At 38.5% G+C, this 27,744-nt stretch overlaps 1 protein-coding gene across 4 annotated transcripts in view; it reads left to right on the forward strand.

The window, feature by feature from the left end:
- The first annotated feature begins 566 nt into the window (after positions 1-566).
- lmtk2 (lemur tyrosine kinase 2) overlaps positions 567-27,744 on the forward strand; it is a 66,641-nt gene continuing 39,463 nt past the window's right edge. For 2 of the 4 annotated variants that reach the window (XR_012400072.1, XM_687995.9), the window contains exons 1-4: positions 598-1,088; positions 21,222-21,349; positions 22,671-22,821; positions 26,526-26,602. Coding sequence is in view for 2 of the 4 variants with exons in the window: in XM_687995.9 (XP_693087.3) it covers positions 1,004-1,088; positions 21,222-21,349; positions 22,671-22,821; positions 26,526-26,602 (441 nt within the window). In the remaining 2 variants the exon portion in view is untranslated. 4 annotated transcript variants of the gene reach the window in all.

Here is a 27,744-nt window from a genome sequence, read left to right on the forward strand (position 1 = left end):
CAGAACGTACTTTTCTAACAACCGAGTAGTACGTTTAAATTCAAATGCAGTACCTACTGAGTAGTAGGCAGATTCGGACGCAGCCAATCTCTCTAAATTAACATTCATTTTAGGTACTTCATCATTTAAGACAAATTACTGACATTTTTGTTTTTGTACAGGAAAATTACAGTATCATTTATAGTGTTTTTTCTGTTATTTTAAATTATGTTCAAAAGTCCGTAAAAATTACAAATAATATCTGTAAATTTACAGCTTGACTGTTATTTTATGTACTATATAATTAATGAAAAATTACAGCAACTTTCCTGTTTTAGAATCCTCCCTTGTGGATCAAGTAAAATCACAAAGATAATATCTTTTTCATGCTAATTCTTATTAAAAAATCGATTTATTCTTTACTAAGATGCTTTCGTTGTTCCACAGCTTCACTTTGTGTGGGGAGAAATTGTGAACGAAACATAGTTTCCATGCCAAAAAGAGCCTGTTCATGAAATTTAGAGAGTTTTATAGGGAGTTTGTATGGTAGGCAACCTTTTTTCTATGTGAGTGATCTGTCAGATTCTGACGTCACCGCCGCCCTCGTGTGACGTCACTAAACATGGCGCTCGTGCGGAAAGGTGATGATGATGGACCTCTATGTTTACTGCGCTTTTGATTTTTCCGCGAACGCAAGACTTTTACAATGTCTGAAAAAGACGTATCCTCGCGTTTAACCGTCCTAGAGAGGTAATAAACCAAACGGCGGCTTTGAACGATGCTAAATAATCACATATAAGACGCCGGTAGCGGTTAGCATTAGCTTAGCTTCATGAGCACCACAGCTCTGTCGTGTTAGCTAACGCTCACAACGCGACGCACGACTAATATCACACAACATGAGTCTTTGACATATATAGATGTAACGATATAGATGTACGTAGACAGCTCTTTGCGTTATTTGTTTAGATGTGCTAGCTGTTTTTTAGGTAGTTGAGGTAGTGGATTAGCCGCAGTGCTGAGGATGGAGGCTCTTCTCGGTGGAGGTGTGTGTTTTCTGGGATTTGTCACTCTCACACACGCTGCTCCGGTCTCTAATACACTCTCAGGTAAGATGTCAGTCACATTATGATGCTTATTTGTCACTCATGTTGTCATTGAGAAGCTGTGTGTGATGCCAGCATTGTGTTGGGGTTTGCTAATGTCATGTTTACATGGTGCTGCTCTCAAAAATAGCATGGGGCTACCTTGGGGTGTTAAGGTAAAGTTGGTTTTATATTCGTACACTCATTTAGTGACAATTTCCTTTGTTGTTTATCACGGTACAATAAATATTCGGTTTCAAATTGTATGCAAGTATGACTTTAAAACAACATAAGCACTATTAAATTGATTGTGAACAATGTTGTACTTTGATAGTCATTGGATGCTAATATAATTTCACTATTTAGAGTTTATAAAGAAAACTTTTCTTAAATTATATTATGAAGGAGAAAGTTCAAACGTGTGATTTTTAAAACCAACTTTACCTCAATCATTAGTGCTTGGCATTGTTTTGTTGTTATGGGGTAAACAGGTGATTTGACAGCTGACCTGTCAGTAAACAAACCAAGTGAAAGTGCGAAAATGTCCTCAAATAAAGACTAATCAAGCACCTGTGTTGTGGAAAGATACTTTAGAAAGTAATGTATTACAATATCGAGTTACTTCGCAAAAAATAACTAGTTGCGCTACTTTTTATGTGGTAAGTAATGTGTTGATTTTTGTGTTACTTTTCCCATACTGGCTGAGTCTTAAACTCTTTCAGAACTTGCAAGAAGTTTTTTCTTCATTTTTCGTTTTAAAAGAGGAGCTCTGTGATTAACAACACACTGTATAACCTTCATTCATCTTTAAAAAACACAATAATGTAGAATAATGTTGTCTTCTGAGAGCTCCCTGAGCTGTAGTTTGTTGTTTCTGGTGATGCTCAAAATTCAGATGGAGGGCAGGAAGGAAAAAGTTGAATGGGAGACCGAGGAAAGGCCAGGTTTTTGTGATTTATACCATGTTTCAAAGGAGATATAAATGGAAAATCACCACATATGTTGATTGAGGTAAAGTTGGTTTTATAATCAAACATTTGGACTTTCTCCTTATTAATATAATTTCAGAAAAGTAGTCTTTGCAAACTTAAAATAGTGAAATAATTAGCATCTAATGACTATCAGAGTATAACATTGTTTACAATCAAATAAATAGTGCTTATGTTGTTTTCAAGTCATACTTACATGCAATTTCAAACCAAATATTCAATGTACAATGGTAAACAATATAGAGAAGTTGTCACTGAATGAATGTGTTAATGTAAAACCAACTTTACCTCAATCCCTTGGGCTTGATATTGTATTGCTGTTATGGGGTAAAAAGGGGATTTGACAGCTGACCTTTCAGTAAACAAATCAAGTGAAAGTGCGAAAATGTCCTCAAATGAAGACTAATCAAGCACCTGTGGTGGGTAAAGTTACTTTAGTAAGTAATGTATTACAATATTGTCTAGTTGTGTTACTTTTTATGGTAAGTAATGTGTTGAGTTTTGTGTTACTTTTCCCTTACTGGCTGAGTCCTAAACTCTTTCAGAACATGCAAGGATTTTTTTTCTTCAGTTTTTGTTTTTTTAGAGGAGCTCTGCGATTAACAACACACTGTATAACCCTTATTCATCTTTAAAAACTCACAAAAAAACATAATAATGTTGGATAATGTTTTCTTTTGAGAACTCTCTGAGCTACAGGTTGTTGTTTCTGGTGATGCTCGAAATTCAGATGGAAGGCAGGAAGTAAAAAACTAAATGGGAGACAGAGGAAAGTCCCTGTTTTTGTGATTTATAACATATTTCAAAGGAGATATAAATAGAAAATAACCACATATATTGGGTATTGAAAATTATAATTAAAAATAGTCACATTAGCTTTCACCGGAAGTTTATCACTAGCTTTAAAACTCTTGCTGTGCATAGAGCCCATTGAGGGTGCGGTTCAACATCAATTTTAATTCAGCAATTACATTTTTTTAGAAGCTAATGCAATTAAAAATAGCCTGCATGATATTTTTTAAACTAAAATATTGTTACTTAATCTTTTTAAGTAACGTAACTTTTGGCCCCGTTTACACTGCCAGTTAAATGTGAGCCAATTTTTTTGTTCATGTGACACAGATCGGATCCCTTCTATGACCGCATAAACACGTAATAATGCATTCATACGGATATTCAGAGATGGTTTCAGATCTCCTTCATATGTGGAAATAAATCAGATTATAGGATATGTGACGATGCGACTATCATGTAAACAAGCACTCCGTTTTGTACGTCATTAAACTTGCGACAATGTGGTACTTCTCCGGTTGAATGACGTAGAAGGAAGAGCGTGTACGGAGATGCCAATGAGGTAAACGACAATAACAGGTGTAGGACTAAAGTTGTCAGCCGCCACAAATTGCTCCCACCAGACCTGAGATGTCTCTTGTACCCACAAATTCCTTGGAATGGTGGAGGACACCATAGATAAACCATAGGCACAAGCTGCGATGACGGCCCTTTCCCTCCTCCTACTCAAAATCATTTTAAAGTTGGGCGAACTTCGCATATTTCTCAGAGCTAATAGCTAGACAAGTTCTGCCATCGTCACATTAATCGGATATGGGTCACAATTAAAAGTACGTGTAAACGGACAGGCAATAACAATCAAATATAGGCAACGAATCGGAATTGGCCATGAAGACAGTGTAAACGGAGTCTTAGAAAGGCAGTATTATTATGTAACTCGCGTTACTTTTAATGTATTACTCCCCCAACACTGTCAAACACTGCTGTTTTGGAAGTGGAAAATCACGCACGTACCAGTGATCACATTCTGGCATTAAATTAATCCTGTTTATTGACATGGGAGTGCTTCAGTGAGTCAGTAGTGAGTATTGTGTAACGGGTAAACCTTTGAGTTGATCTTTATCTGTGCACCACTGAGAGTTTTGTTAGCAGATGTGGTGAGTAAGCTTTGTGGTCATCAGGTGCTGAGCAGTGATGATGATGATGATGGAAAAAAGCACTGACCTGCATTAGATTTGCATTCATCCACTTTGCAAATGCATTTATCAAAATATACTGTGTAGTTGTGAGACCCTGGACAGCAAAACCAGTCAGAATTGTATATTAGTTTTGGATTTATACATCATGAAAGTGAAAATCTGCAATGTGAGTGTTCAATGAAATCAAAAGAGTGGCCTTTACAGTTGTCTAGATTAATTTCTCAGCCACATTATTGACTTTTTTTATTTACAAAATATATAATATGATCTTATGTAATATTGAAATGATTTTTGACATGAAAGAAAACTAGTTTTGACCCCGTACGATATACTTATTTATTTATTAGTTTTTTGCTCTTGCCAAAAATATGCCTGTTCATTAAGCCCAGGGTGACTAATTAACAAATCATTTTTACATTCAGTAAAACATTCAGTTTTTTGTATTTAATTATGCAGAAATTATGCATAATTGCATGCAATTAATCCAAAACCAAGCCCTAATGCTACAAAATGGCATGTAGTTAGTTAGTATTACTCTGCGTTTAAATGTGTAAGTAAACTGTAACAAGGACACATTAAAATAATACATAACCAAACACTCCAGTCGAGATGAGCAGGGTAATGATTGTCATGACTTGGAGAGAAAAACTGAGAAATTCTCAGTTCATTTTAGTGAATTGTGATTATTAAATAATAATATTAATAGTTAGCTCCTATAAAATCTGGATCGCATTATGTGTTGTCTTGCATATTGTTAGATTAAAAAAATTAAATAAAACAATCAGGAAATAAAAAAAAAACGCTCTTCTCTTTTCTAATTTTTTTTTTTAGAATTCTTATCATTCATTCATTCTCTTGTCGGCTTAGTCCCTTTATTAATCCGGGATCGCCACAGCAGAATGAACCGCCAACTTATCCAGCAAGTTTTTACGCAGCCGATGCCCTTCCAGCCGCAACCCATCTCTGGGAAACATCCACACACACATTCACACACACACTCATACACTACGGACAATTTAGCCTACCCAATTCACCTGTACCACATATCTTTGGACTGGGGGGGGGGGGGGGGGACCGGAGCACCCGGAGGAAACCCACTAGAAGGCAGGGAGAACATGCAAACTCCACACAGAAACGCCAACTGAGCCGAGGTTCGACCCAGCAACCTTCTTGCTGTGAGGCGACAGCAATACCTACTGCGCCACTGCCTCGCCAGAATTCTTATCATATTAATGTAAAAAAATTAAATCTGATGTAAATATTGGATGTTTGATGGTTTATATATTTGTTTTGTTCTGAATCATTTTTGTCATCAAGATGACATAAATCGTATGAAATGAAATAAGGTGTAAATAAAGGATATAAAACGATCTCCTGATGCCAAGAAGTTGCCTCAAAATGTAAATTTTTCAACGGAAACCCAAACTGTTGTACATATAATTTTGTAATGCCCTTTTTTCCTAAAGTTTTCAAAAGTAAACCTTTCAGATGTTTATCCTATATGCAGCGGTGGAAAGAGTATTGAAAAATCATACTTAAAAGTACCATTACTTGATGGTACCATTACTTTTATCATAAAAGATAAAGATAAAACAAATAAGACTTTCTCTAGAAGAAAAAATATTGTTAGACACACTGTGAAAATTTCCTTCCTCTTAAACATCATTTAGGAAATATTAAAAAAAAAAAAAAAAACATCAAGGGGCGAATAATTCTGACTTCAACTGTATATTTTATATAAAAAAATAATTCATGGTGTTTTGATATGTCTTCTCTTGTAATACTAAGTGTCACAGTAAAATGTCACCCATTTTAGAGCATGACTGAAGGTGTCAGGCTCATTCAGTCAAGCAGGATAGGTTGATTAGCGATCAACATGCTACTAATTATTTCTAAAATGCTTGACTCATTTGGACATAGGTGCATCTGACTGCTTCCTTATTACAGTACATGTTGCATGGGTTACAGTAAGCCGACACGTAAACCCAAGCGTACCGCTCTTATCAGCGGTGAATGATTTACTTGGTCAGAAGGTCTTTCAGAAAGATGATTTCTTAATTGCATGCACTTTATTATCCTGTTTGATCACTGTGAAAGCAAGTTTTATTTGCACTCTAAACGCTCTGGTTAATGCAGTAAGTACTGATGATGGTCACAGTGATGAGATCTGCCTAATAGATCTGTGCCTGATGCACTCTCTGCTTTGCTTCTGGGTTTATTTGTATTCATTGTTCAGCTTGACCATTCAGTCTTTTAAACAGGCTGTGGAGTAAATATGTGTACAGTGAGATGACTGGTCGGTTTATGATTGCATCAACATTTTTGTTAGCTCACAGTGCTGTTTTTGCATTGCAATATTCGCTATTTTTGCATTTTGCAATTCATCTGTGCATGTCATTAGGACGAAAATATGTATAGCTTGCTCTTGCAGTCTAAAATTAAAATCAGAAAATGCACTTCCTGTTTGTTTTCAGTTAAATTGTCACATTATGTGATTTTTAGTTAATGGGTGTGGCTAACAGACCTAACCACGCCCCTCCAGCTGTCAGTTTTGACAACAAACAGAAATGGTGAGCAATGTTGTAATAACTCTCCCTGAACTCTGTTACTGATCTTTCCAAATGAAACACGTCTACTTTACTACATCCAATCAGCTCACAGTAAAAAAATAAGCCACACCCACTGTTTGCTCATTTAATATTTCATTTTTTCTAGAAACTGCGTCACTACAGAGGAAAAAACGGTCGCAGCTTCTGGTTCATGCAGAGTTGTTTCTAGTCTATGTGTCTAGTTGACCTGCATGATACTAGAAAATATGCATTATTGTTGTGGAGTGTTATATATATATATATATAAGATTATAACTATCTTGCAAGACGCTTATCATTTAATAACCGAATCATTTATGTTATGATCATACTAAGACTAACTTATCATATATTTCTGAGATTAAAAAGAAAAAAACATTTAGTATAGATGCTCTGATCAGGATTTTTGCAGCCGATACTGATTACTTGTGATCGGCCAATACAGAGTACCGATTCTGATGCTTTAAGCATTATATTGCATAAAACACATTTTTCACAAGCATGCTACTTAAGTGGAGATCTCTCCTTACCTAAGAGAATAGATGAAGGATGTTGCATATAATCCCCTAAACACGTCTTGTATAACCATTTAGTGTGATCGTACCATCAGAAGCCGCATCAACAAGCCTCAATTAGGAAAAATGTTGAAGCACACATTTGCTGCATACGAAGTTAAAATGCACAGCACACCTATAAATCCATTACTTCTTTACTAAAAGGAAGTATAGCCTATAAATTACAAATAAATCTGTATATATTTTACCTGCTGTATGGCTGATGCATCGTTTACCTTCTCACGTGTTTTAGCGCTGCTGATGTGTAATGCCCAATTCACACGGGCAGTCAGCGTCAGCGCTTCCCATTCCCTTTGAATGGGTGACGTAAAGCGTTGCCGTCGGCGTCGCTTCAGAGGCGTTGCTCGCTGGAGAAGTTGGGACTAGCTCAACTTTTCAAGCGCTTATGGAAGCGTCAGCCAATCAGATCGCTGTATGCAAATACACCAGCTAGACAGTGGCCTGTTGCTGACTGAATTTCATTGGCTGACGCTGCTATGACGATCGCTTCAGCCCCAACTTCAGACACGCCTTCAATCAAGCGTTGACGCTGAAGCCCCATGGGACGTAATATACGGGTGAGCATGTGTGTCTTCCTCTGCAAACTTGTAAACAGACACTTCGATTAGTTCATGAGACCGGCCAGATTGGTAAGTACCGATCAAGTAATAAAATGTGATTATCGGCCACACTGATCGATCTGAGCATCCCTAACATTTAGAGTATAGTCTTTAAAACCATCTGATTGAGTAAAAACCTCTGCAGATATTCTGACTCCGATTGGCTGTTGTTATTTTCCGCTCTCTTCTCGTCTCTGCCCTTTAGTGTTTATTTTCAGCTAGGGGTTCAGCGCTTCAACCAATAGCAGAACAGCAATTACTGGGAAGGCAGGGCTAGAGATAGCAAGGTCCCCATCTGATTGGTCAAATTTACATCTATTGTGTAAAATAAAATCTCACGTCTGCAATAGCCATTGCATATAGTCATGTCATGTAATGGGAAAACCTGCAGAATATATCGCAAAAATGTATGAACTATTATGATAACATATTCCAGATTACAGTATCAAGCAACACATTTTTGCAATTAACCAGAAGCAAATACTCAGACAATCAACTTAACATTGGATTATATTTTGTGGCTAATGCATTGAAACTCTGAATGTCACAGTCAGTCTTTCTGTTTTGATTTATTAGTGTGTATCTCTGGGATGTTTGCGCGTCTTTAAATAGAGGGAGTGCTATTGATAATTGACTTATCTATTTGTCATCTCTGACACAAATACTCCTTTTAAAACAAGTGTTCTCCAAAAATGACACCTTCCACATAAACATCATTGTGTTTTTATTTTAGTTGTAGCATCACGCTGTGATTATTCAACAACACTATGAGGAAACCAGCAGCAGTGTTTAAACCAGACTGTCATTTTAGTAAATGAAGCACTTGTGCAAAATGCAAACCTGACATAGGCCTTTTAAAGCCATTGCTCACTTACTATAAGCTAAACTGCCATTGCACAAAATTCAGTGACCATGCAAAACCGGATTATGCGCAGGGTTTATTGTTAAAGGTGGTGAATTTATTATGCAAGTGGTACTTTGATGGATTTAACGGCGGCATTGTAAAGGGATTTAGTAATCCGTAATCCATGTAATCTTGCAAATGTTGTATTGTTTTTTTTGTAAATCATTTGCTGAAGCCAGAACAGACCTGTCATGTGTTCAATTCTGATTGCAACTCAGAATTTATATATATATTTATATATTTTATATATATATATATATATATATATATATATATATATATATATATATATATATATATATTTATATATATATATATATATATATATTTATATATATATATATATATATATATATATATATATATATATATATATATATATATATATATATATATATGAGCAATTCCATGAAAATGTCAACCTTATCATGAAAAAATAAACTTTTGACCAAAATAACAAAACCTATTTCAATTTGCTTATTAAGGTCTATATTTTATTGTTATGATGTGCTCTTGTTGAATTTTTAAGGAAATTGTTTTGTTTATCCATGAAATATGAGGATTGTGCCAATGCTAATTTTCATTATCATCCAACCACTTTTCGTGCTTTCAAAAAAGGGGTTAAAGACTCACCTTTTCCATGCTTTATGTTAACAGTAATCATTCTGCAGAAGGATTGGAGTCTGTAGTATAAATAATTATCCTTACTTTTTCATAACATTATTGCCCTTTTGATTTATGAGCTACATATTTAAGACATCACGCAGCTTCGGTCACGTGTCACGTCCGTAACGATTTAATGAAAAAGTTTATATTGTGGAATAAATATTATAACAAATAAAATGAAACTTTGTATACAAAGCCAAAATATGTCCATACTAATTATGATCGCCAACTCATCTCAGGTCTTTGCTCTAAACAACCACAATTTTGCGTTACGGACGTGACCATTTTTGAACTCCTTATTAATATAAGCCAATGACTAGCGCATATTTGTTCATTATGATGCTGCATTACAATTACTGACTTACATTACATAACATCCATATGTTATATCAAGAACTGAACATTTCATTTAACTATAAACCACTTTAGTAAAATTTCAGAAACAAATGTTTAATAAGAAAACAACATTTTACATATTGCCATAATTGGCCATAATGACTTAACCTATTTCCTCCGTCTTACTTGCGGTTCATGTGCGCACGCGCTGCCTATAGTGAAAGATAATGACAATGAACCATAAGGCTTTGAACCTATACATTTTGTAAAGTATAGGCTAAGCATATAACAATTTTGTTATTTACATGTGATACTGCATTAATTTGCATACATGTTTTATAAGCTGTAAAATGAAAGCATCAGTTTGGTGCGAAGTTATAAAATATTTGTCTTTGTTTGATTTGTAGATTAGGCTATTTAAAATGTATATAAGAACTATTAATAACTGTTATTTTCGAAATGGAAAAAAGGGTGGTTTGTTGATAGTAGTCTGCACTAAATCATGAATATGCCTAGTTGAGTTTATGACGCGGCTCCAGGCAGCACAGACGACCAGGATCAGCGCTGGTTCGTCAACTCCTGTGTAGAACTGTGGCCAGAATATCCTTCTTTCATTTTGCTTTTTTGGCAAAAAACATCTGTAAGCACGTGTGTTTGCACGTGTTACTGTCATGCGAGTTAACAAATATGTGTTGCTCAAAAATGATCACGATCACAACGAACGCGCTTCTTCATTCCAGAGACGTGAGGCGCTCCGCAATGCATTTTATGTTGACAAGAAGAAAAGGAGCACGGTGCTCTTTTGAATGTCACTATAGACAACAACTGAATCAGCTGGTCTATTGTGCGCGAGTGTTGCTGTCAATGTTTTCATAATTAAATTTTTTAAATAACATTATGAAATTCAAGATTTGTAAAGTCATACAACTTTGGATGACTTAAAACAGCGACCACAAGTCTCTCCGTCATTAAAAAGTTCGCCGTAGTCATTTTGACACTGCTGTCACCTCCAAGGAAACCCCGCCTCTGCTTTCGTTTGATTGAAGAATGAAAGACGCCACTGAGGTAACATGCTTTTCTTCTGGAGCGCACAAAGCGCGCAATGACAAAACGCGAGGCGTGCAAGGCGCATAATCAATAACCTCCATGCATTTGGTCTTTTCCCACTGCTCAAAATGCGCACGCCGCGGGTCAGGCCACAGCGGAGTTTTCATTTCATGCAGAGCATAAATATGTTTTTTATTTCATTAATTAAATAACTATTTATAAAGATAAATTATCAAAGCGACACAATTTATTTTCCAAGCCCTTTATCCAAAATCTAATCACTTTCAAAGCTTGAAAATTGGCTATAGCCTACATTAAAATGAAAACATTTTCAAAGATTTCCAGCACCCGGCAAATGCGCTTGAGTGCTTATTAAAATTATTTTAATAAGAATAAAATAAGAATAAAATCTTGATATTGATCTAAGCTTTAACTACATTATATGAGTATTAAATTTGTTAGAAAATCGATAGGACCTGCAGCTGTAAATATTTAATTAAATATTTTACACAATCGGTTATGAACTATAGCCTAAAAATATAAACATTATAGTCATCCATCGTACATGCCTACAACCAATGACTATTTTTCTATGCTTGTTTAACATAGCCTACACAAGACCTTTCTTAAGTTTTAAAGTTTTCTCTCTCACCCTGGTGCGTATGAACTTTTTGCAACCTGTCCTGAAGTGACTGCCGACGAGAAAAAGAAAGCAAGCGCGAGTGGAGAAATTAAATTATTTATTCCATCAACTAACACATTAACTAGAATAAACTAAAATAAACTTTGTCAAATATAATATTGCCATATCTGTGACAAAACTAGATTTTAAATATTCTCCACGTAGACACGGTCTTGCGCAACAGTCGGGCAATGATTTAATTCAAGTTTGTCTGGAAACACTAACTTTAGGAGCCCGATAAACATAGGCCTATTATAGCTGATTATGTTTATTATTAATTCTATATTATTCAGAGTATAAAAGCACCATGTTAGCATGCAACATTGTTACCGAATTGAGTTTTGAACATTCGAACGTGCGTTAACCTTTAACAACACACATGCCATAATACGAATTAAATATAACAAGGTGATATCTATTTAAGTTTGATTAATTGTGCAACCTTACCATTCAGATGTCTCAGAGGTTAAAGTTTATTGGTTTACACAGCCAACAGATATCCACAAATAGGTCTTTGGTCAAGTTTTGAAAGCATTTATCTGATTTTCGTAATGTGTCAACTGTCAATTTCAGAGCAGTCACGTCCGTAACGAAGACAAGTCACGTCCGTAACGATAGTTTTTCCTCATTAATGCAAAAATGAAAAACTAAATACAATTAATTATATATGTCCCATGCAGAGCCAACCCTTATCCTTTTGACTGTTATATATTTTTTTGGCTTCTGCATTTTCATTCACAGAATTTTCACAAAGTATGTCAACTCACAAAACTCATGTCTTTTTTTTGTCACGTCCGTAACGCATTCATTTTGCCGTCATTTTAAATATAAAACACCTGCATAGACTGATATTTTTTTGATGCCTGAACTCCATGGTTAAGGGGTAAGAAAAATATAAACATATATTTCAATATACTGTTAACATATACCTTCTCTGAGAATATACGTTTCATTTTTTTACTGCAAATGTCACGTCCATAACGCTGGAATCAGCCATATATATATATTTATATATATATATTTATATATATATGTATGAAGTGACCAAACAAAGCATCTCAATATCCGATTTTTGTCAATATAGGGCAGCTATAGTGCAACTTTTCACCATTTTTCTCAGAAAGGTGCTGTTGGCTTGAAATGTTCACCGGATGTTAGTAATAGGCAACGAAAGCAAATCTAATTAGTTTATAAATTTAGTTCTGTGTGATAAAATGAAATGACGCAGGGAAAAAGTATTGAACACATGAAGAAAGGGAGGTGTAGTTCGACTCTGAAAGCCCAGACAGCAGCTGAAATCTCTCAGTAGTTCTTCAGCAAGCCTCCGCCCTTCCTCAGTGTAAATGAACATCAGCTGCTTCAGTCCGACATCTACATCAGCAGGAGGATGAAGATGAAGCCATTTCAGCAAGACAATGATCCAAAACACAGCCAAGGAGACTCTCAGATGCTTTCAGAGAAAGAAAACCAAGCTGTAGAATGGCCCAGCCAATCACCTGATCCGAATCCAATAGAGAATACAGAATAAAGCTCAGATTTGACAGACGAGACCCACAGATTTACACACTCTGTTGAAGTCTGTGAGAAACTCACACCTGAGCAATGCATGAGGCTTCATTCTCCACATGACAGTCGTCTTTAAGCTGCTGTCGTCAAATAAGCCTTTCATATAAAGTGTTAAAACACATTTCAGTAGTTCAGCACTTTCCCCTTCACTGTTATTACACAATACTCACTCTTCAGATTATTTTTGTTTTATTTTTATGTTCGTATTGTTTGGGTTTTTGCCAAAATCTGCTTCAATTCTATGTTAACAGCTCCTTCAGAAATATTAGTCCCAGGAGAAAAAAAATGACAAAATGTTCAATACTTATCAGGGCTCGAAATTAATTTTTTTACTTGGTAGCACCGGTGCTCCCAACTTCAAATATTTAGGAGCACCAAAAAAAATTTAGAAGCACCCACCAAAAATGAATGAGCACCGCTGCAAATAGTTTTTTAAGGTATTTATTGTATTTTAAAACAACATCAATAGGACTAACAAAAACCAGAAACAACTGTCTAACTAATGCTGTGATGACTTGATATTTGTGTGCAATAATTCCAAAATGAATGTCTAATAATTATAGAATATTAATGATAATGAAAATGACAATAATAGTAACAATGAACTGCCTTGAACGAGCATGAATATCTGCTATAAAAAGTCTGTTACTTTATGAAAAATAAATATATAGTTTGCATCAAACAAAAATTAAGCATTGCAGTAAGAAATATTTATTTTGTGCTGTTTTATATGAATGTCAATTTAATAAATAATTCAATTCAATGCTGAAAGCTGCAAAGCAGTCATCAGTAAATAAATAAAAAATAATATACACCTCAAAAAAGAATAGACGAAAAAAAAAAGTAAAGTCTCACTTCTATCACTCTTTAAAAGTTTTGGTTTCAGTTTGTGTCAATTTAAAGATTCAGTCTGAGCTGATCTTATTTTTCTGTTAGTGGAAAGCAGGCGATTCAGCCGACCCAATTTATGAGCAGGCAGAGCAGGATTCTTGCTGTGACCACCGGCGCAAAACCGCTGTTTGTTATGATGAGCCGCAGTTTCAGTGTAAACTTAGTAAAGGCGAGCTTCTTTGATGATGATATGTACAGTATTAGATTTGACTTTAAGCGGACATTTGCGCTGAACACGCAGTGAATGCAACGCATCGAGATTCGGGCGCTTTCTCCGAAAAGCACGTACTCGATTGATCTCAGCTGGCAGATATCCATCACGTGTCATGATCGCTCTCATCTGCGCCCTCAACTTTAGGTGGGGTTTGCAAACCTGCATGCTTTAAGTTTTCATTCTTCAGCCGTTTGTATTTCCCGTGGTCATTAAAGCTCCTTCCCTGTCATCTGACAGCGGAATACCTTGAGTGACTGACAGCTAATATGAACCAATATAGCGGCAGGGAAGAGCGATTCAGCACGTTTTTACAAAAAATCAAAACAGGTCGCACTACAACCATTATCTGCAGTCGCACTAATGCGCCAAAATATATTATTAGGTCGCATAGATTAATTTTCGGGCGCATATGCGACCAAAATGGTCGCAATTTCGAGCCCTGCATATATTCCTCGCTGTATATGAGAAAACAGAAAAAAAAGCTTTTTTTTTTGGCCTTGTAGTGTCTTCAAGTGGACCGTTTTAAAACTCCAACTGAATCTGTCCACACAAATGCCAAATCGGGAAAACAACACCGTGTCCAATTGGGTCATCTCCACTGCTGTGTGAAGAACATCACTTCATTATGCAAGAGAGCCGAAATAAGAGCTGACAGCTCGGTGTTTATTGGCCTGAGAAGCAGTTGAATAATTCGTGCCGCTTGCCAAGTCATGATATAAATTCATGACTCAGATAAGAAGAACAAATGGGCAGGCGATTGTGCTGCTGCTGCCCGCTGCTCGTCATCAGTCCGGCTTCAGTCTAATGGTCAACACATCTCTCAAACACTTACAGCTGCAGCTACCGAGCTCAAACAGGGATGTGTTTTACGCACACATGCTAAATAATAAACGGAATACATGGATGAATAATAAACTGCATGAAATACACCCTGACACATATATTTAAATGCTTTTTAAGTAGTCCTGGGCAAAGATTAATCTTAATTAATTGCATCCACAATAAAAGTTTGTTTTGACATAAGATATTTGCTTACTGTGCATATTTATTTATCATGCATATATAAATACAAACGTGCATGCATATAATTAAGAAAATGTTTATTTGGAGATTATATATATATATATAGATGTAAATATATAAATATGATATGAATGTGAATATCTATATTTAACAAAATTGTTCTGTGTAGCTTTGTTTTTGTGTGTGTGTGTGTGTGTGTGTGTGTGTGTGTGTGTGTGTGTGTGTGTGTGTGTGTGTGTGTGTGTCACATATACGTAAATGTATGCTCACTGGCCACTTTATTAGGTACACCTGTCCAACTGCTCGTTAATGCAAATTACTAATCAGCCAATCACGTAGCAGCTACAGAGGGTTTATAGAGAATGGTCTGAATAAGAGAAAATATCCAGTGAGCGGCAGTTCTGTGGGCTCAAATGCCTTGTTGAAGTCAGAGGAAAATGGCCAAACTGGTACTAGCTGATAGAAAGGCAACAGTAACTCAAATAAGCACTCGTTACAACCGAGCTCTGCAGAAGAGCATCTCTGAACACACAACACGTCCAACCTTGAGGCGGATGGGCTACAGCAGCAGAAGAGCACACCGGGTGCCGCTCCTGTCAGCTAAGAACAGGAAACTGAGGCTACAATTCACACAGACTCACCAAAACTGGACAATAGAAGATTGGAGAAACGTTGCTGCTCTGATGAGTCTCCATTTCTGCTGACACATTCGGATGCTCGACTCACAATTGGGCCTCAACAGCATGAAAGCATGGATCATCCTGCCTTGTATCAGCGGTTCAGGCTGGTGGTGGTGTAATGGTGTGGGTCAGATTTTCTTTGGGTCCATTAGTACCAATTAAGCATCAACGCCACAGCCTACCTGAGTATTGCTGCTGACCATGTCCATCCCTTTATGAGCACAGTGTGTCCATCTTCTGATGGCTACTTCCAGCAGGATAACGCAGCATGTCATAAAGCTTAATCATCTCAGACTGGTGAACATGACAATGAGTTCACTGCACTCAAATGGCCTCCACAGTCACCAGAGCTCAACCCAATAGAGCAGCTTTGGGATGTGGTGGAACGGGAGATTGGCATCATGGATGTGCAGCCGACAAATCTGCAGCAACTGTATGATGCTATCATGACAATATGGAGCAAAATCTCTGAGGAATATTTCCAGTAGCTTGCTGAATCTACGCCACGAAGGATTACGGCAGTTCTGAAGGCAAAAGGGAGTCCAACACTTTACTTGTAAGGTGTACCTAATAAAGTGGCCAGTGAGATTTATATTGGGTTATTTTGTATTAGAAATAATTAATCTTTGACCAGATTTGCCAAGTGATTCTTACCAGTCGTGTTGGACACTCAAGACTGACCAATGATGGTTCACCCAAAAAGGAAAAATTCCTGTTAATTTACTCTCAGGTCATGCTAAATGTATGCGATTTAGTTTTTTTTTTTTCAGTAGAACATTAAAGCAGATTTTGAGCTGAATCTATGGTGTTTCCTATAATGGCTGCAAATAGTGACCGATTTTTTTCGATTGAAAATAAAACGTATAAAGTGTCCAAATCAATAGCCATGGCTCCTGATGACACACTGAAGTCTTTTGAAGCAAAACGATTGATCAGTGTAAGAAATTCAACAAAATTTCCAATTTTATTAGCTTTAATCCACAGCCTGGTCAAGCAGTTATTGGTGAATGTTGTCCAATCGCTTTTTATTTATTCGTTTATTCATTTCTGAGTGAACTATCCCTTGAAACGTGTAGACCCAACTCAACATTCCTCTTACTGTAAAACCTCTTTTATTGGACTTTCCCTCATTTAATGAAGTCATTTATTACGAGGTTAACTCACTTAAAGAGATATGAAGAGTTTTACCAGGTTTATAACGTGTCATATATTAACTTTACAAATCTGATCTGAATTATTAGGTTTATTAGTCAGTTGTCTTATGTTTATTGGATTGTTTTTGCCATGTTTATCACCTTCTTTGCTGACATGGCATTGAGTAGGAATGCACGACGTGATGCTCTGGCTTGCTCTAAGCTGGTGCATTGACACTTTAACCTTCGTTTCTTTCATTTTAATTGCACATTATGCAACCTTGTTATTGATTTACTCTGTAACTTGAGAAATATGTAATGCGATTCACTCTTGCCCTGGACTGCCACCATTTTTTGTTAATTATTAAACCTCTGACCTCCTTTCTGTTGGAAAGTTTTAGGTTTATTTATGAACTTGTGAACAGCCTCTAAAGAAACGTGAAAATGAGGCAACTTCGTGGAACTCTCAGCGCAAATAAATTGTCATACTTGTTAAAATGATATCTGACATTGTGATAACACTTATGTTATCAAGTTGTCGGCTAGATAGTATGATGCTTTGGGGCTGCACGATACTGGAAAAATATGCGGTGTTGCTTTGATTAATGATATTTTATTTTTTGGCTTGGTTCCTTTATTAATCAGGGACCACAGCGGAATGAACCACCAACTATTCCAGCACAGTGAATGCCCTTCCGGCTGCCACCCATCTCTGACAAACACCCATACACACTCATTCACACACATGCACTGCGCCCGGTTTGTTCACCAATTCCCCTATAGCGCATGTGTTTGGACTGTGGGGGAAACCGGATAAAAACCCACGCCAACACAGGGAGAACATGCAAACTCCACACAGAAATGCCAACTGAGCCAGCTGAGGCTCGAACCAGCCACCTTCTTGCTGTGAGGTGATTGAACATGCATATATTCGACCCACAGACAGTATAATGCATGTAATGTCATGGCTTGGCAGGGTGGATGTTTTTCTATGAAATCTCCTGGCGCTTTACAGTAATGGTACGCCTATGTTGGAGTAATTTGCCTAGCAACAGGTCCCTCGTATACGTCCCTGAGCTCTCGTTGTAAACGCAGGTTGGGTTATAATGTCATTTGACTCTGAGTTCAGGTGCACATTACAGGCAAAGGATGTGGTTGGATGGAAACTCTCAATCCAAATGATCACACGTAAGGAGTTTTCTGCCGCACTGCAAAAATAGAGCCTCTGTTCATTGTGGTTAGTCCTTATCTATTTTGTCAGAGAAGTTATATATTTGGAACGAATTTCATTTGGTATAATTTGATATAATTTGTGCCCAAAAAAAACGTAAATAAATACATTGTGACCCTTTTAGAGTAACATTCTGATGGCCAGTGGCAGAAAAGGCACGCTCAGAATTGCATAATGTTTTGAGCTTGTCACGTGGTGTTGTCGGGGGAAGAGAAGGAGAAGTCCTGGGCTGTTTCTCAATATGCGTTCTTGTCTGTACTTGCGTTCTTGTGTCCTCGTGAAACGTCATCAACCGTCGCCAAAGTACTGTTCCAATTCAAAGTTCACAAAGTACAGATGAAATTCCCGGATGTGTACTTGCTCTGGCCCCTTGGCCAAGGATGCATCGAGAGATGACTTGTGCGAACTTGCGAAGCTCATAAATCCCAGAATGCATTGCAGCGTATTCAGCAAGCTATAATGGAACACCTGAAACAGCTGATCAGCACATCAGAGGAGACTCCGAAACCTGGCAGAAATTGATGAGGGAGACAACCAAAATATGTACTGTTGGTGTGCCTCCAGGAACAGGGTTGGGAGACACTGACTTAGGTCTTCTACTGGGTAAACAGTAATACTAATCAACAACAACAGCAGACTGTCTCCTGCAAAGCAGCTTTTATAAGCAAGTGTTCAGAATAACTCTGCTCGCTCTCATGTTTCATGCGGCTCTGAGGGTGTCCTGCTGGATTACTGATGCCACATTTATTACTATTATCGGCCATCATTCCTGCCACCGATGAAAGATCCTTCTTAGCATATTATTCATACATGCGCATCCTTGTCTGATAATTGTGCAAGACAAACTACTGGGTTAGCAACATGCCAAACACACACACACACATGTGACTGCGGCAGTGCACTCTGTGTTCCTGACCTCTCCTGCCACCAATTATTCCGTCTTACTGTTCAGGACCCCCGGGGCTTGTGTTGTTTTGAAGAGAGCAGTGTTAATGGTGTTGAAACACATCCAGCCTTTCAGCACTTGATATCTGAACTGCTGTCGGACCTGTCCAGACCACAGGTTCTTGTAAATGGTTTGTTTGTTGGCCACTGAGAGATCTGAGAGTCCCTCAAAGACAGATATGAATGGAGAATTAGTGATTTGTTGGGCTAGGTTTTACTTATACTTTGATTAATGTTTACAACAGATACTTTTACTCCACTTGCACTACGTTTTTAAGCAGGTAATGGTACTTTTACTTGAGTGTGATTTTTCACTGCTCATTCCACCACTGCCTGCAAGTTATGAAAGGCCCCCTACCGATCGCACTGGAAAGTGTTTTTTGGTCAATAAAATCTAAAAGTTTTTGTTTTTGACCAGAATTTTGAATTCTGCTGCGTCCCAATTTTTTTATGAAGACAGTTCCACCTTAAAAGGTTTTATATTGTACATTTACAACTATTTTTCAAATGATTTTTTCTGCGTGTGCTATCAAACTTTAAAACAGCGCACTCCTATCAGTCTTCATACTCTCATCCGATAGCTCAGAGTTTGTCACGGGGGCATGACTGAAATGTTCCTGAATGAAAGTGAAACTGAAAAACTGCAGTTAAAGTTAAAAAACGAAAACGGAAACACCCGAAATTAATTGAAACATTGGATAAACATTGGTAAACAAAGCAGCGACTGAACGCTAGCCCAGAAAGTCATGCGGTGTGAAAACATCTGTGATGCAACAACTTTAAAAACCCTGCAGTTTGAATTTGGCATATAATATGATGTAGTTTCATGCTCCGTTTACACTAGTGCGTTTTAGTTTTAAAATGGCGTTTTAGATCAAAAACGATCTGCGTTCATACTAGCGTTTCACCTAGCATTTCTGAACATATGTGCATCCACACTACGCCACCAAAAATGTATATCACGTGACCATTCGCGCACTCTGGGCATGAGCGTTCTAGTATAAACAGAAAACATGCGTCTCGCTCGGCATTTGGTTATTGTTAGTCAACAAACGCCGGTTGAACAATGAACGCGATGGCAAAGAAAGCAAGAGAGGTATTATTGTGGACAGACGACGAGGTCGAGTTACTAAACGTAACAAATGAATAACTGCACAATGGCGCCTAAAACAGACAATAGTGCAAACAACGCTCCCATTTCTGTGTCCATGTTGTTGTTTACAGTACTGTCTTCCGGTAGCGTTGAAGCCATGTGTTATAGTCATGTGATAGGGGCTTGACGAATAAGGGAAGGATACGCAATGACACAAAAGCCCCAATCAGGTAGCGAATCTCAGCAGCCCCGCCTCCGTTTTCAGATGTCTCCGTTTTCCCTCATCCACACTGAGTTGGAGCAGCAGCGTTTCAGAATAAAGCCAGCGTTTTTGAAAAGCTCCATTTTCTGCGCTCGAGAACTCCGGCGTAGTGTGGACGGATGGCGTAACAGTAGCAAAACGTATGCGTTTTAAAACAAAAATGCATTAGTGTAAACGAGGCCTGAGTCAGTATCGATCTGCCCTATATGCGCACTCTGCAAGGTGTGTAGGACCCCGCAAGTTACCAAAGGGCCGCTACTGATCACACCAGAAAGTGTTTTTTGGTCAAGAGCATCTAAAATTTTTGGTTTTGGCCAGGAATTTTTAATTCTGGTGCATCCCTATTTTTTATAAAGACTGTTCCACCTTAACCGCCACCTTAAAAAGATTTAATATTGTACATTTACATCTTTTCAAAGTGATTTTTATTTTCTATAATGACCCATTCCTTCAGTTTGGAGCTATTTATTTAGTGTATCTCTGTGTGTGAAGTGTCAAAAGTAATTACTCTCATTATAATCATTCGGTGCTGTCCTGCTGTGCCGTTCCTCCAGAAAGCAGATCCATGTCCTGAAGCACAGCTCAGCACTGACTCAATGAATGAACGAACGTGTGTGCATGTCAAATAATGCTGCGCAGCACAGGAGGGATTCCCTCTGAGAGATCATCTCTCGGTCAGCATCTGAGCTCTAATCATGTGTGTGTGTGTGTGTGTGTGTGTGTGTGTGTGTGTGTTCAGCAGAGGCTGCCGGATATGTGGATGTGTCTCTGAGCATCCCGCTGCTGCTGTCTCTGGCCGTGACGCTGGCCCTCGTGGTCCTGCTGCTCAACTGTGCTTCCTGCTGCAAAGAGCAAGAGATCAACTTTAAGGTGAGTCAATGGCTGCGTTTACATGGACAACAATACTCTTATTTCAGTACCATTAAGACAACACTGGTTAAGAGTCGACCATGTAAACAGAATTTTGATGACCTTAATCCAGCTAAAGTCATATATGTAGTAAAAACAAATCATATTAAGATTAGTATTATTAAGTATTAGTATTCCTGTTTTAGTGGCATTATTGTAGTGCAGTAGAGACATGTAAACACCCTAATGCAAACTATTACAGTCATGTAGGACTTTTAACTGCGTATTGCAATAGGAGAATCCTTGCACACACAGCTGTTTTTGTAAAAGTTACTCGAGTAAGAGTAAAAAAGTTTGTGTGTGTATGTGTATATACATATATATACAGTAATGGAGGAACGCCACCTAGTGTAGAGAAGTACGAGTACTGATTTTTCTCTAATAATTTACTTGAGTGAAAGAACACATTTTTTATTGTACTGAAAAAGTACATGTTACCCATTAATTTTACTCAAGTAAATGTAACGAAGTAATTGGTTACTACCCAGCTCTGCATCCGATAGCTCAGAGTTTGTCTCGGGGGCATGACTCAAATGTTCCTGAAGGAAAGTCGAAAAACGAAACCGTTGAAATGACATGAAACAATGGATAGTGTGGTGACGTGAATTGAACATGTTAAACATGAAAGGAGCTTTCTGAAAGCAGCTCATATGAACATCTTAAGGCTGATATATACTTCTGCGTCAAACGCTGGCGTATGCTACGGCGCTGACGCATAGCCCTTCGCCGTGGCCAGCGGCGGCGCTGATGTGCACCTCTAAAAAATTGTAACTACATGTCACAACGACGTGTAGCACAAGCTCTGTGATTGGTTGGCTTGGGAGCGCTGACGAGTCTGGGCGGGACCGAGAGCCGCGTGAATGGTGCGAGCCTGATGAAGCGATTGTTTACAAGTGTGGAGTCCCGTGAAGGAGCTCCAAATGGAAAGTTTTGTTTTGTGTTTACCTCTTGTTAAAGTTGTTGCACGTCCGCCGGTTCCTGCCTCAAAATGAGCGAGTTTGAGTCACTTGTACATCCAGGAAGTGTTCAGGAAAACAAAACAGCAGCGAAGAAACTCGACACAGAGGAACATTTACACCTCGCTGCCCACTTGTGTTTCGGAAGTGTTAATGCAGACCAACAGAGACAGCAGCAGAAGTATAAATGCACAGCGTTGCATGAGCCGTGGGTTACACAAGTCACATGACGCAGAAGTATAAACCAGGCTTTAGTCATGTTAGTGCCTCATTTAGATTAGGGCAGATCATTTCAATAATAATGTCTTGTGTGTGTGATCTGTCAGGAGTTTGAAGACCACTTTGAAGATGAGGTTGATTTCACGCCGCCGGCGGAGGACACCCCGTCTATGCAGTCGCCCGCTGAGGTTTACACACTCGCTGTTCCCCCTGTGCACCTGCCCGGACCCCCACACCTCCAGCTGCCCCGCATTACAGGTCAGCAACACATGCACACTGTGAAAGACTGGGGTTTAGGCATGGGATGATAACCTGTTTCAAGGTTTGGCAAGGTTTTAAAACTGCTAAGTTGTACTGTTATACCGGTTCTGTAAATATACACTCACCGGCCGCTTTATTAGGTACACCTTTCCAACCGATCGCTAACGCAAATTTCCAATCAGCCCATCACATGGCAGCCGCTCAATGCATTTAGGCATGTAGACATGGTCAAGACGATCTGCTGCAGTTCAAACTGAGCATCAGAATGGGGAAGAAAGGGGATTTAAGTGACTTTGGACGTGACTTCAGAGATGCCTTTTCAAGATGTAAAGTGTTTCTGAAACTAATGAAGACAGCAGAAGTCAATGATTTGCTTTAGTTATTCAGCCTGACATGTTTACTGCTCCAATATACTTTAAATGTGTCTTAAAACCAAATATATTGTGTTCAATGAGGGATAAAGGCCCAATCTCAATTCTACCCCTTAGCCCAGGGGTGTCAAACTCAATTCCTGGAGGGCCGAAGCCCTGCACTGCTCCAACACACTTACCTGTAGGTTTCAAACAAGCCTGAAGGACTCAATTAGTTTGATCAGGTGTTTTTAATTGGGGTTGGAACTAAACTGTGCAGAGCTGCGGCCCTTTTGGAACTGAGTTTGACACCTGTGCCTTAGCCCTTCCCCTTACTCTTACCCCTCGTTTTGTGTGTGCCCGTGAAGGGGTAGTGGTGTCCTAATTCTCTTTAGCTTGAAGGCGTAGGGCTAAGGGCAAGGCGTATACACCCCTTCAAATGAAGATTTTTCCAACACCACACTCGAAACCAAGGGGTAGGAAAAATTTCCCAGAATACACTAGCTCCAGCTGCGCCCGGAAGTAAGGAGATCCACTAATTAGTATTTTTTTTTGTCATTATTACCAATTTTTACAACAAACAAACACATGTTTTAATACATTCATAACCGCGTTCGTGTTTTACCGTCATGCTTTAAAAAAAAAAACGCTAAAATAAAAACTTTCGCGATCTATAATCCCCGATCATAACTTCTGTACTGCAGTCCCACAACATTCTGACACTCGATGACACTGAAATACCCTGTCAGAAAAGTCTAGTGGCTGGGAATGGGCTTTTTACAGTGTCTGCTATAATGTTAATTAGAGCTGCACAATTAATCGATAAAAGATGGCGATCTCGATTCCACCCCCTAGACCAGGGGTCTCAAACTCAATTTACCTGGGGGCCGCAGGAGGCAAAGTCTGGGTGAGGCTGGGCCGCATAAGGGATTCCACAAAAAAAAGTCCTCAAATGTCATTATTAACAGTTTTAATTATTTCTTCTGAACATGAAGTGTCCTGAACATTAACAGAACATTGAGTGAAGATTATGAACAGTTCTTCTGAACATGGCATCTTTTGCCTACTTCTTGCTGCCAGAGACTTGACAGCGCTTCTTCTCACAAATCTGAACCACATTTGGCTTTAGAGCGGAAGCAGTTGAGACCCTCAGTATGGCTTGAAGATGATCATCATTAAGTCTAGACCTGTACTTTGACTTATTGAAGTCCTAGGGAAAAAAATGGGGGAACTCACTCAAAACTTCCATTCCCTCACCTAAAAAAAGCGTATATATGTATAAATAAAACACCCCCACCCCACTCCAGTCACATCAGTCTGTACCAGTCTGTATCTACCTATAATATCAACACAATCTCACGGCAATTCGTAACTTTTTCATTTAGTGGCTAATTCGTATGAATTCGTACGATCTAATTCGTACAATTTAGTACGATTTGCTCATCCCCCAATGACGGTTGGGGTTAGGGGTGGGGTTAGGTGCCACGCCTCCTTTTAAAAATCGTAACCATTTCGTACGACTGAACTCATACGAATTCGTACGAATTAGCCACTAAACTGGCAAAACGTAAAATACTTACGTTTTCTCGTGAGATCAGGCTGATAATATATATAAGATGGAGGGCAGGCACGTGCACACATAGGGCTCAAGTGCCCTTCCAAAATGATCAAAAGTGCCCCCGCGACGCGACACACCCTCGATCCCGCCCTTCAGTAGGCGCGCCATAACACCGCTCTTGAGTACGCGCGCGACAACACAGCTGATCAGAACGCGCGCGACAACGTGCATTGAGTGACAAGCGCGCTGTGTACGGATAGAATCAGCGGAGCGGGGAGCGCTCTCTCTCCCCGCTCCGCTGATTCTGTCAGAGTACAGCGGTCGGCGCGGGCCACAAAATATTGCACTGAGGGCCGCAAATGGCCCGCGGGCCGCGAGTTTGAGACCCCTGCCCTAGACGATCTTTATCCAGCATTTCTACGATTCTGCCAATCATGTTTTCAAGTTCAGGAGAGAAGAAAACGCGGCTGCACGAGTCTTTTCATTGTTTCACATACGTTGTTTAGTGACATTGACACCTCCAAATGATGTTGAATGAGTCTCATACTGTATTTATAAGGTATAATTTACCTAAAAATGTCATTTTTGTCTTCATATAATGATGTTTTCGCGATCAGGAAATCACACGTGACGTGAGCTGCTGACCGCAAGCTGTTGTCACAGAAAGAGCGCGCGCGCGTCTACTTTAGTGAACAGAACCTGCATATGTTGCGAGTAACAGCTAATACAGTTGTTAATAATATTCAGTTTGTGGCACAGAGTGATCGTTTAGGAGCTGCGCGTGAAGTATGAACATCACTTAGCAGTCAGAATGAAACTGAAAGTGTGCACTTCATTTAAATGATCGTATCGCATTTTAGAGTTATGATTACGACAAGCATTTGATATGTCTTTTCTTTCATAGCGAACACACAGTTGTGCATGAAAATAAATGTTTACAATGTCAGTATAACTACTCTAGCTTATATATTGTTGAATATAATCTGATAATGACAAATGTCTGATTTTACCAGTGAATTAAATTGTCTAATATGACAGATTGCAAGCATATATCTCAAACATAATAATTCAACATCAGAATTATTATAAGTAGAAAAGAATCGTTTATAGAAACCAGTAGACCTACATGTTATATTATTATCGATGTTGTGCCATATGTTTGTTTTTACCATACCTTTATTCTACATATACAGAATCGTGATCTTTATTTTAAGCAAAAAAAATCGCGATTCTCATTTTAGCCAGAATCGTGCAGCTCTAATGTTAATGTTGGTGTGTTTACATCAATGAATATGGCCACTTTGTAAATGCACAGTACTGTTACGATCTTATTGCCACATCAGATCATTATGATAGCATAATAGAAGGCTTCAGTGATCTCCTGAAGATAAATACCAAAAAATAACACAACTGGAATCTCTACAGTAGCAGCTGTTGTTTTTTAGCCAGACTTTTAAGAAGAGCATGTTTTAGAGCAGTGACCAGAATACCACCAGAATCTTATACCGGCCCATGCTTACTGGGGATGCTACATTTTAACTAATGTTCCATAAGAAGTCTTCTCAACAGTGCGTTTATATATTCGAAAATATTGCAAAAATAGACATTGAAGAACATTGGTGCACTTTTTATTTTTAGTCCTCCCATTAACCTACAGATCAACAATGCACCAGTAAAACGGAACAATAGCTGTAATATTATAACATCGGCAATGGCAGTGGCTCATTGTAAAATGTGAGATTTACTGAAGGCTGTCCTCTGTGTTTGACGGTTGTGTTTTTCTTTCATGTTAGACGTCTCTTCCGGTCCTCACGTGGCACGACACTCTCTCAGTTACATTCAGGAGATCGGGAACGGCTGGTTTGGAAAGGTAAATCTCCTCTGTTTACACTCTGTTTCCTCTGTTTACACTGTGCACAACAAAAGCGTGATGGTATAATGATAGACTTTAAAGCTGCAGGATATTGAAAAAACATGTGACGTTGTTGAGTAGTGCGATAACGGTGTTTCTTACGATGCAACATTTCCCAAAAATAAAATGCTTTTTTTATTAGCTATGTTTTTTTTTTATTTTAAATAAATACATTTTTAATAATAAAATAAACAGGTCAAATATATATTTTAGGTCTAATTATTTTTAATTCAGACTAAAAAACGTTTTAAGATGCAAATATTTAGTCATTTAAGCACACTGAATGAGTGAAAACTGCGCAGATATTCTGACTCTGATTGGCTGTTGTCTTTTTCCTCTCTCGTCACGACTTATTAGTGTTTGTTTTCAGCTCTGGCTTCAGCGCTCTAGCCAATAGCAGAACAGCAACTTCTAAGGAGGTGGGGCTAAATATAGCAAGGCCCCAACTGATTGGTTAAATTTATGTAAACAACAAATGCTTTGAATAAATGTCATGAGTCAATGTGATATGTTTATTGCTTATGTTTATCACGATAACAATAATTTTGTGATATACACTACCTGACAAAAGCCTACTACAGATGACCTACTCGAACCCGCATGGACCAATATTCTCATAGAAATCAGTCAAGTTTGGTGAAGGAGAACTCATGGTTTGGGGTTACATTCAGTATGGGGGCGTGCGAGAGATCTGCAACATCAACAGCCTGAGGTATCAAGACATCTGTGCTGCCCATTACATTACAAACCACAGCAGAGGGACAATTCTCCAGCAGGATAGCGCTCCTTCTCATACTTCAGCCTCCACATCAAAGCTCCTGAAAGCAGAGAAGGTCAAGCAGCTGCAAGATTGGCCAACCCAGTCAACAGATATGAACATTATTGAGCATGACTAGGGTAAGATGGAGGAGGGGGTGTTAAAGATGAACACAAAGAGTCTTGATGAGCTCTGGGAGTCCTGCTGAAGGCTTTGTTCTTCATTCCAGATGACTTTATTAATCAGTGATGTCAGTCATGTCAGAGATGTATGGATGCAGTCCTCCAAGCTCATGATGGAGTCAGACACAATATTCATTCTGTCTCCACTGCAGCAGGACTTT

This window comes from Danio rerio, chromosome 3 (genome assembly GCF_049306965.1).
Source record: "Danio rerio strain Tuebingen ecotype United States chromosome 3, GRCz12tu, whole genome shotgun sequence".
NCBI lineage: Eukaryota > Metazoa > Chordata > Actinopteri > Cypriniformes > Danionidae > Danio > Danio rerio.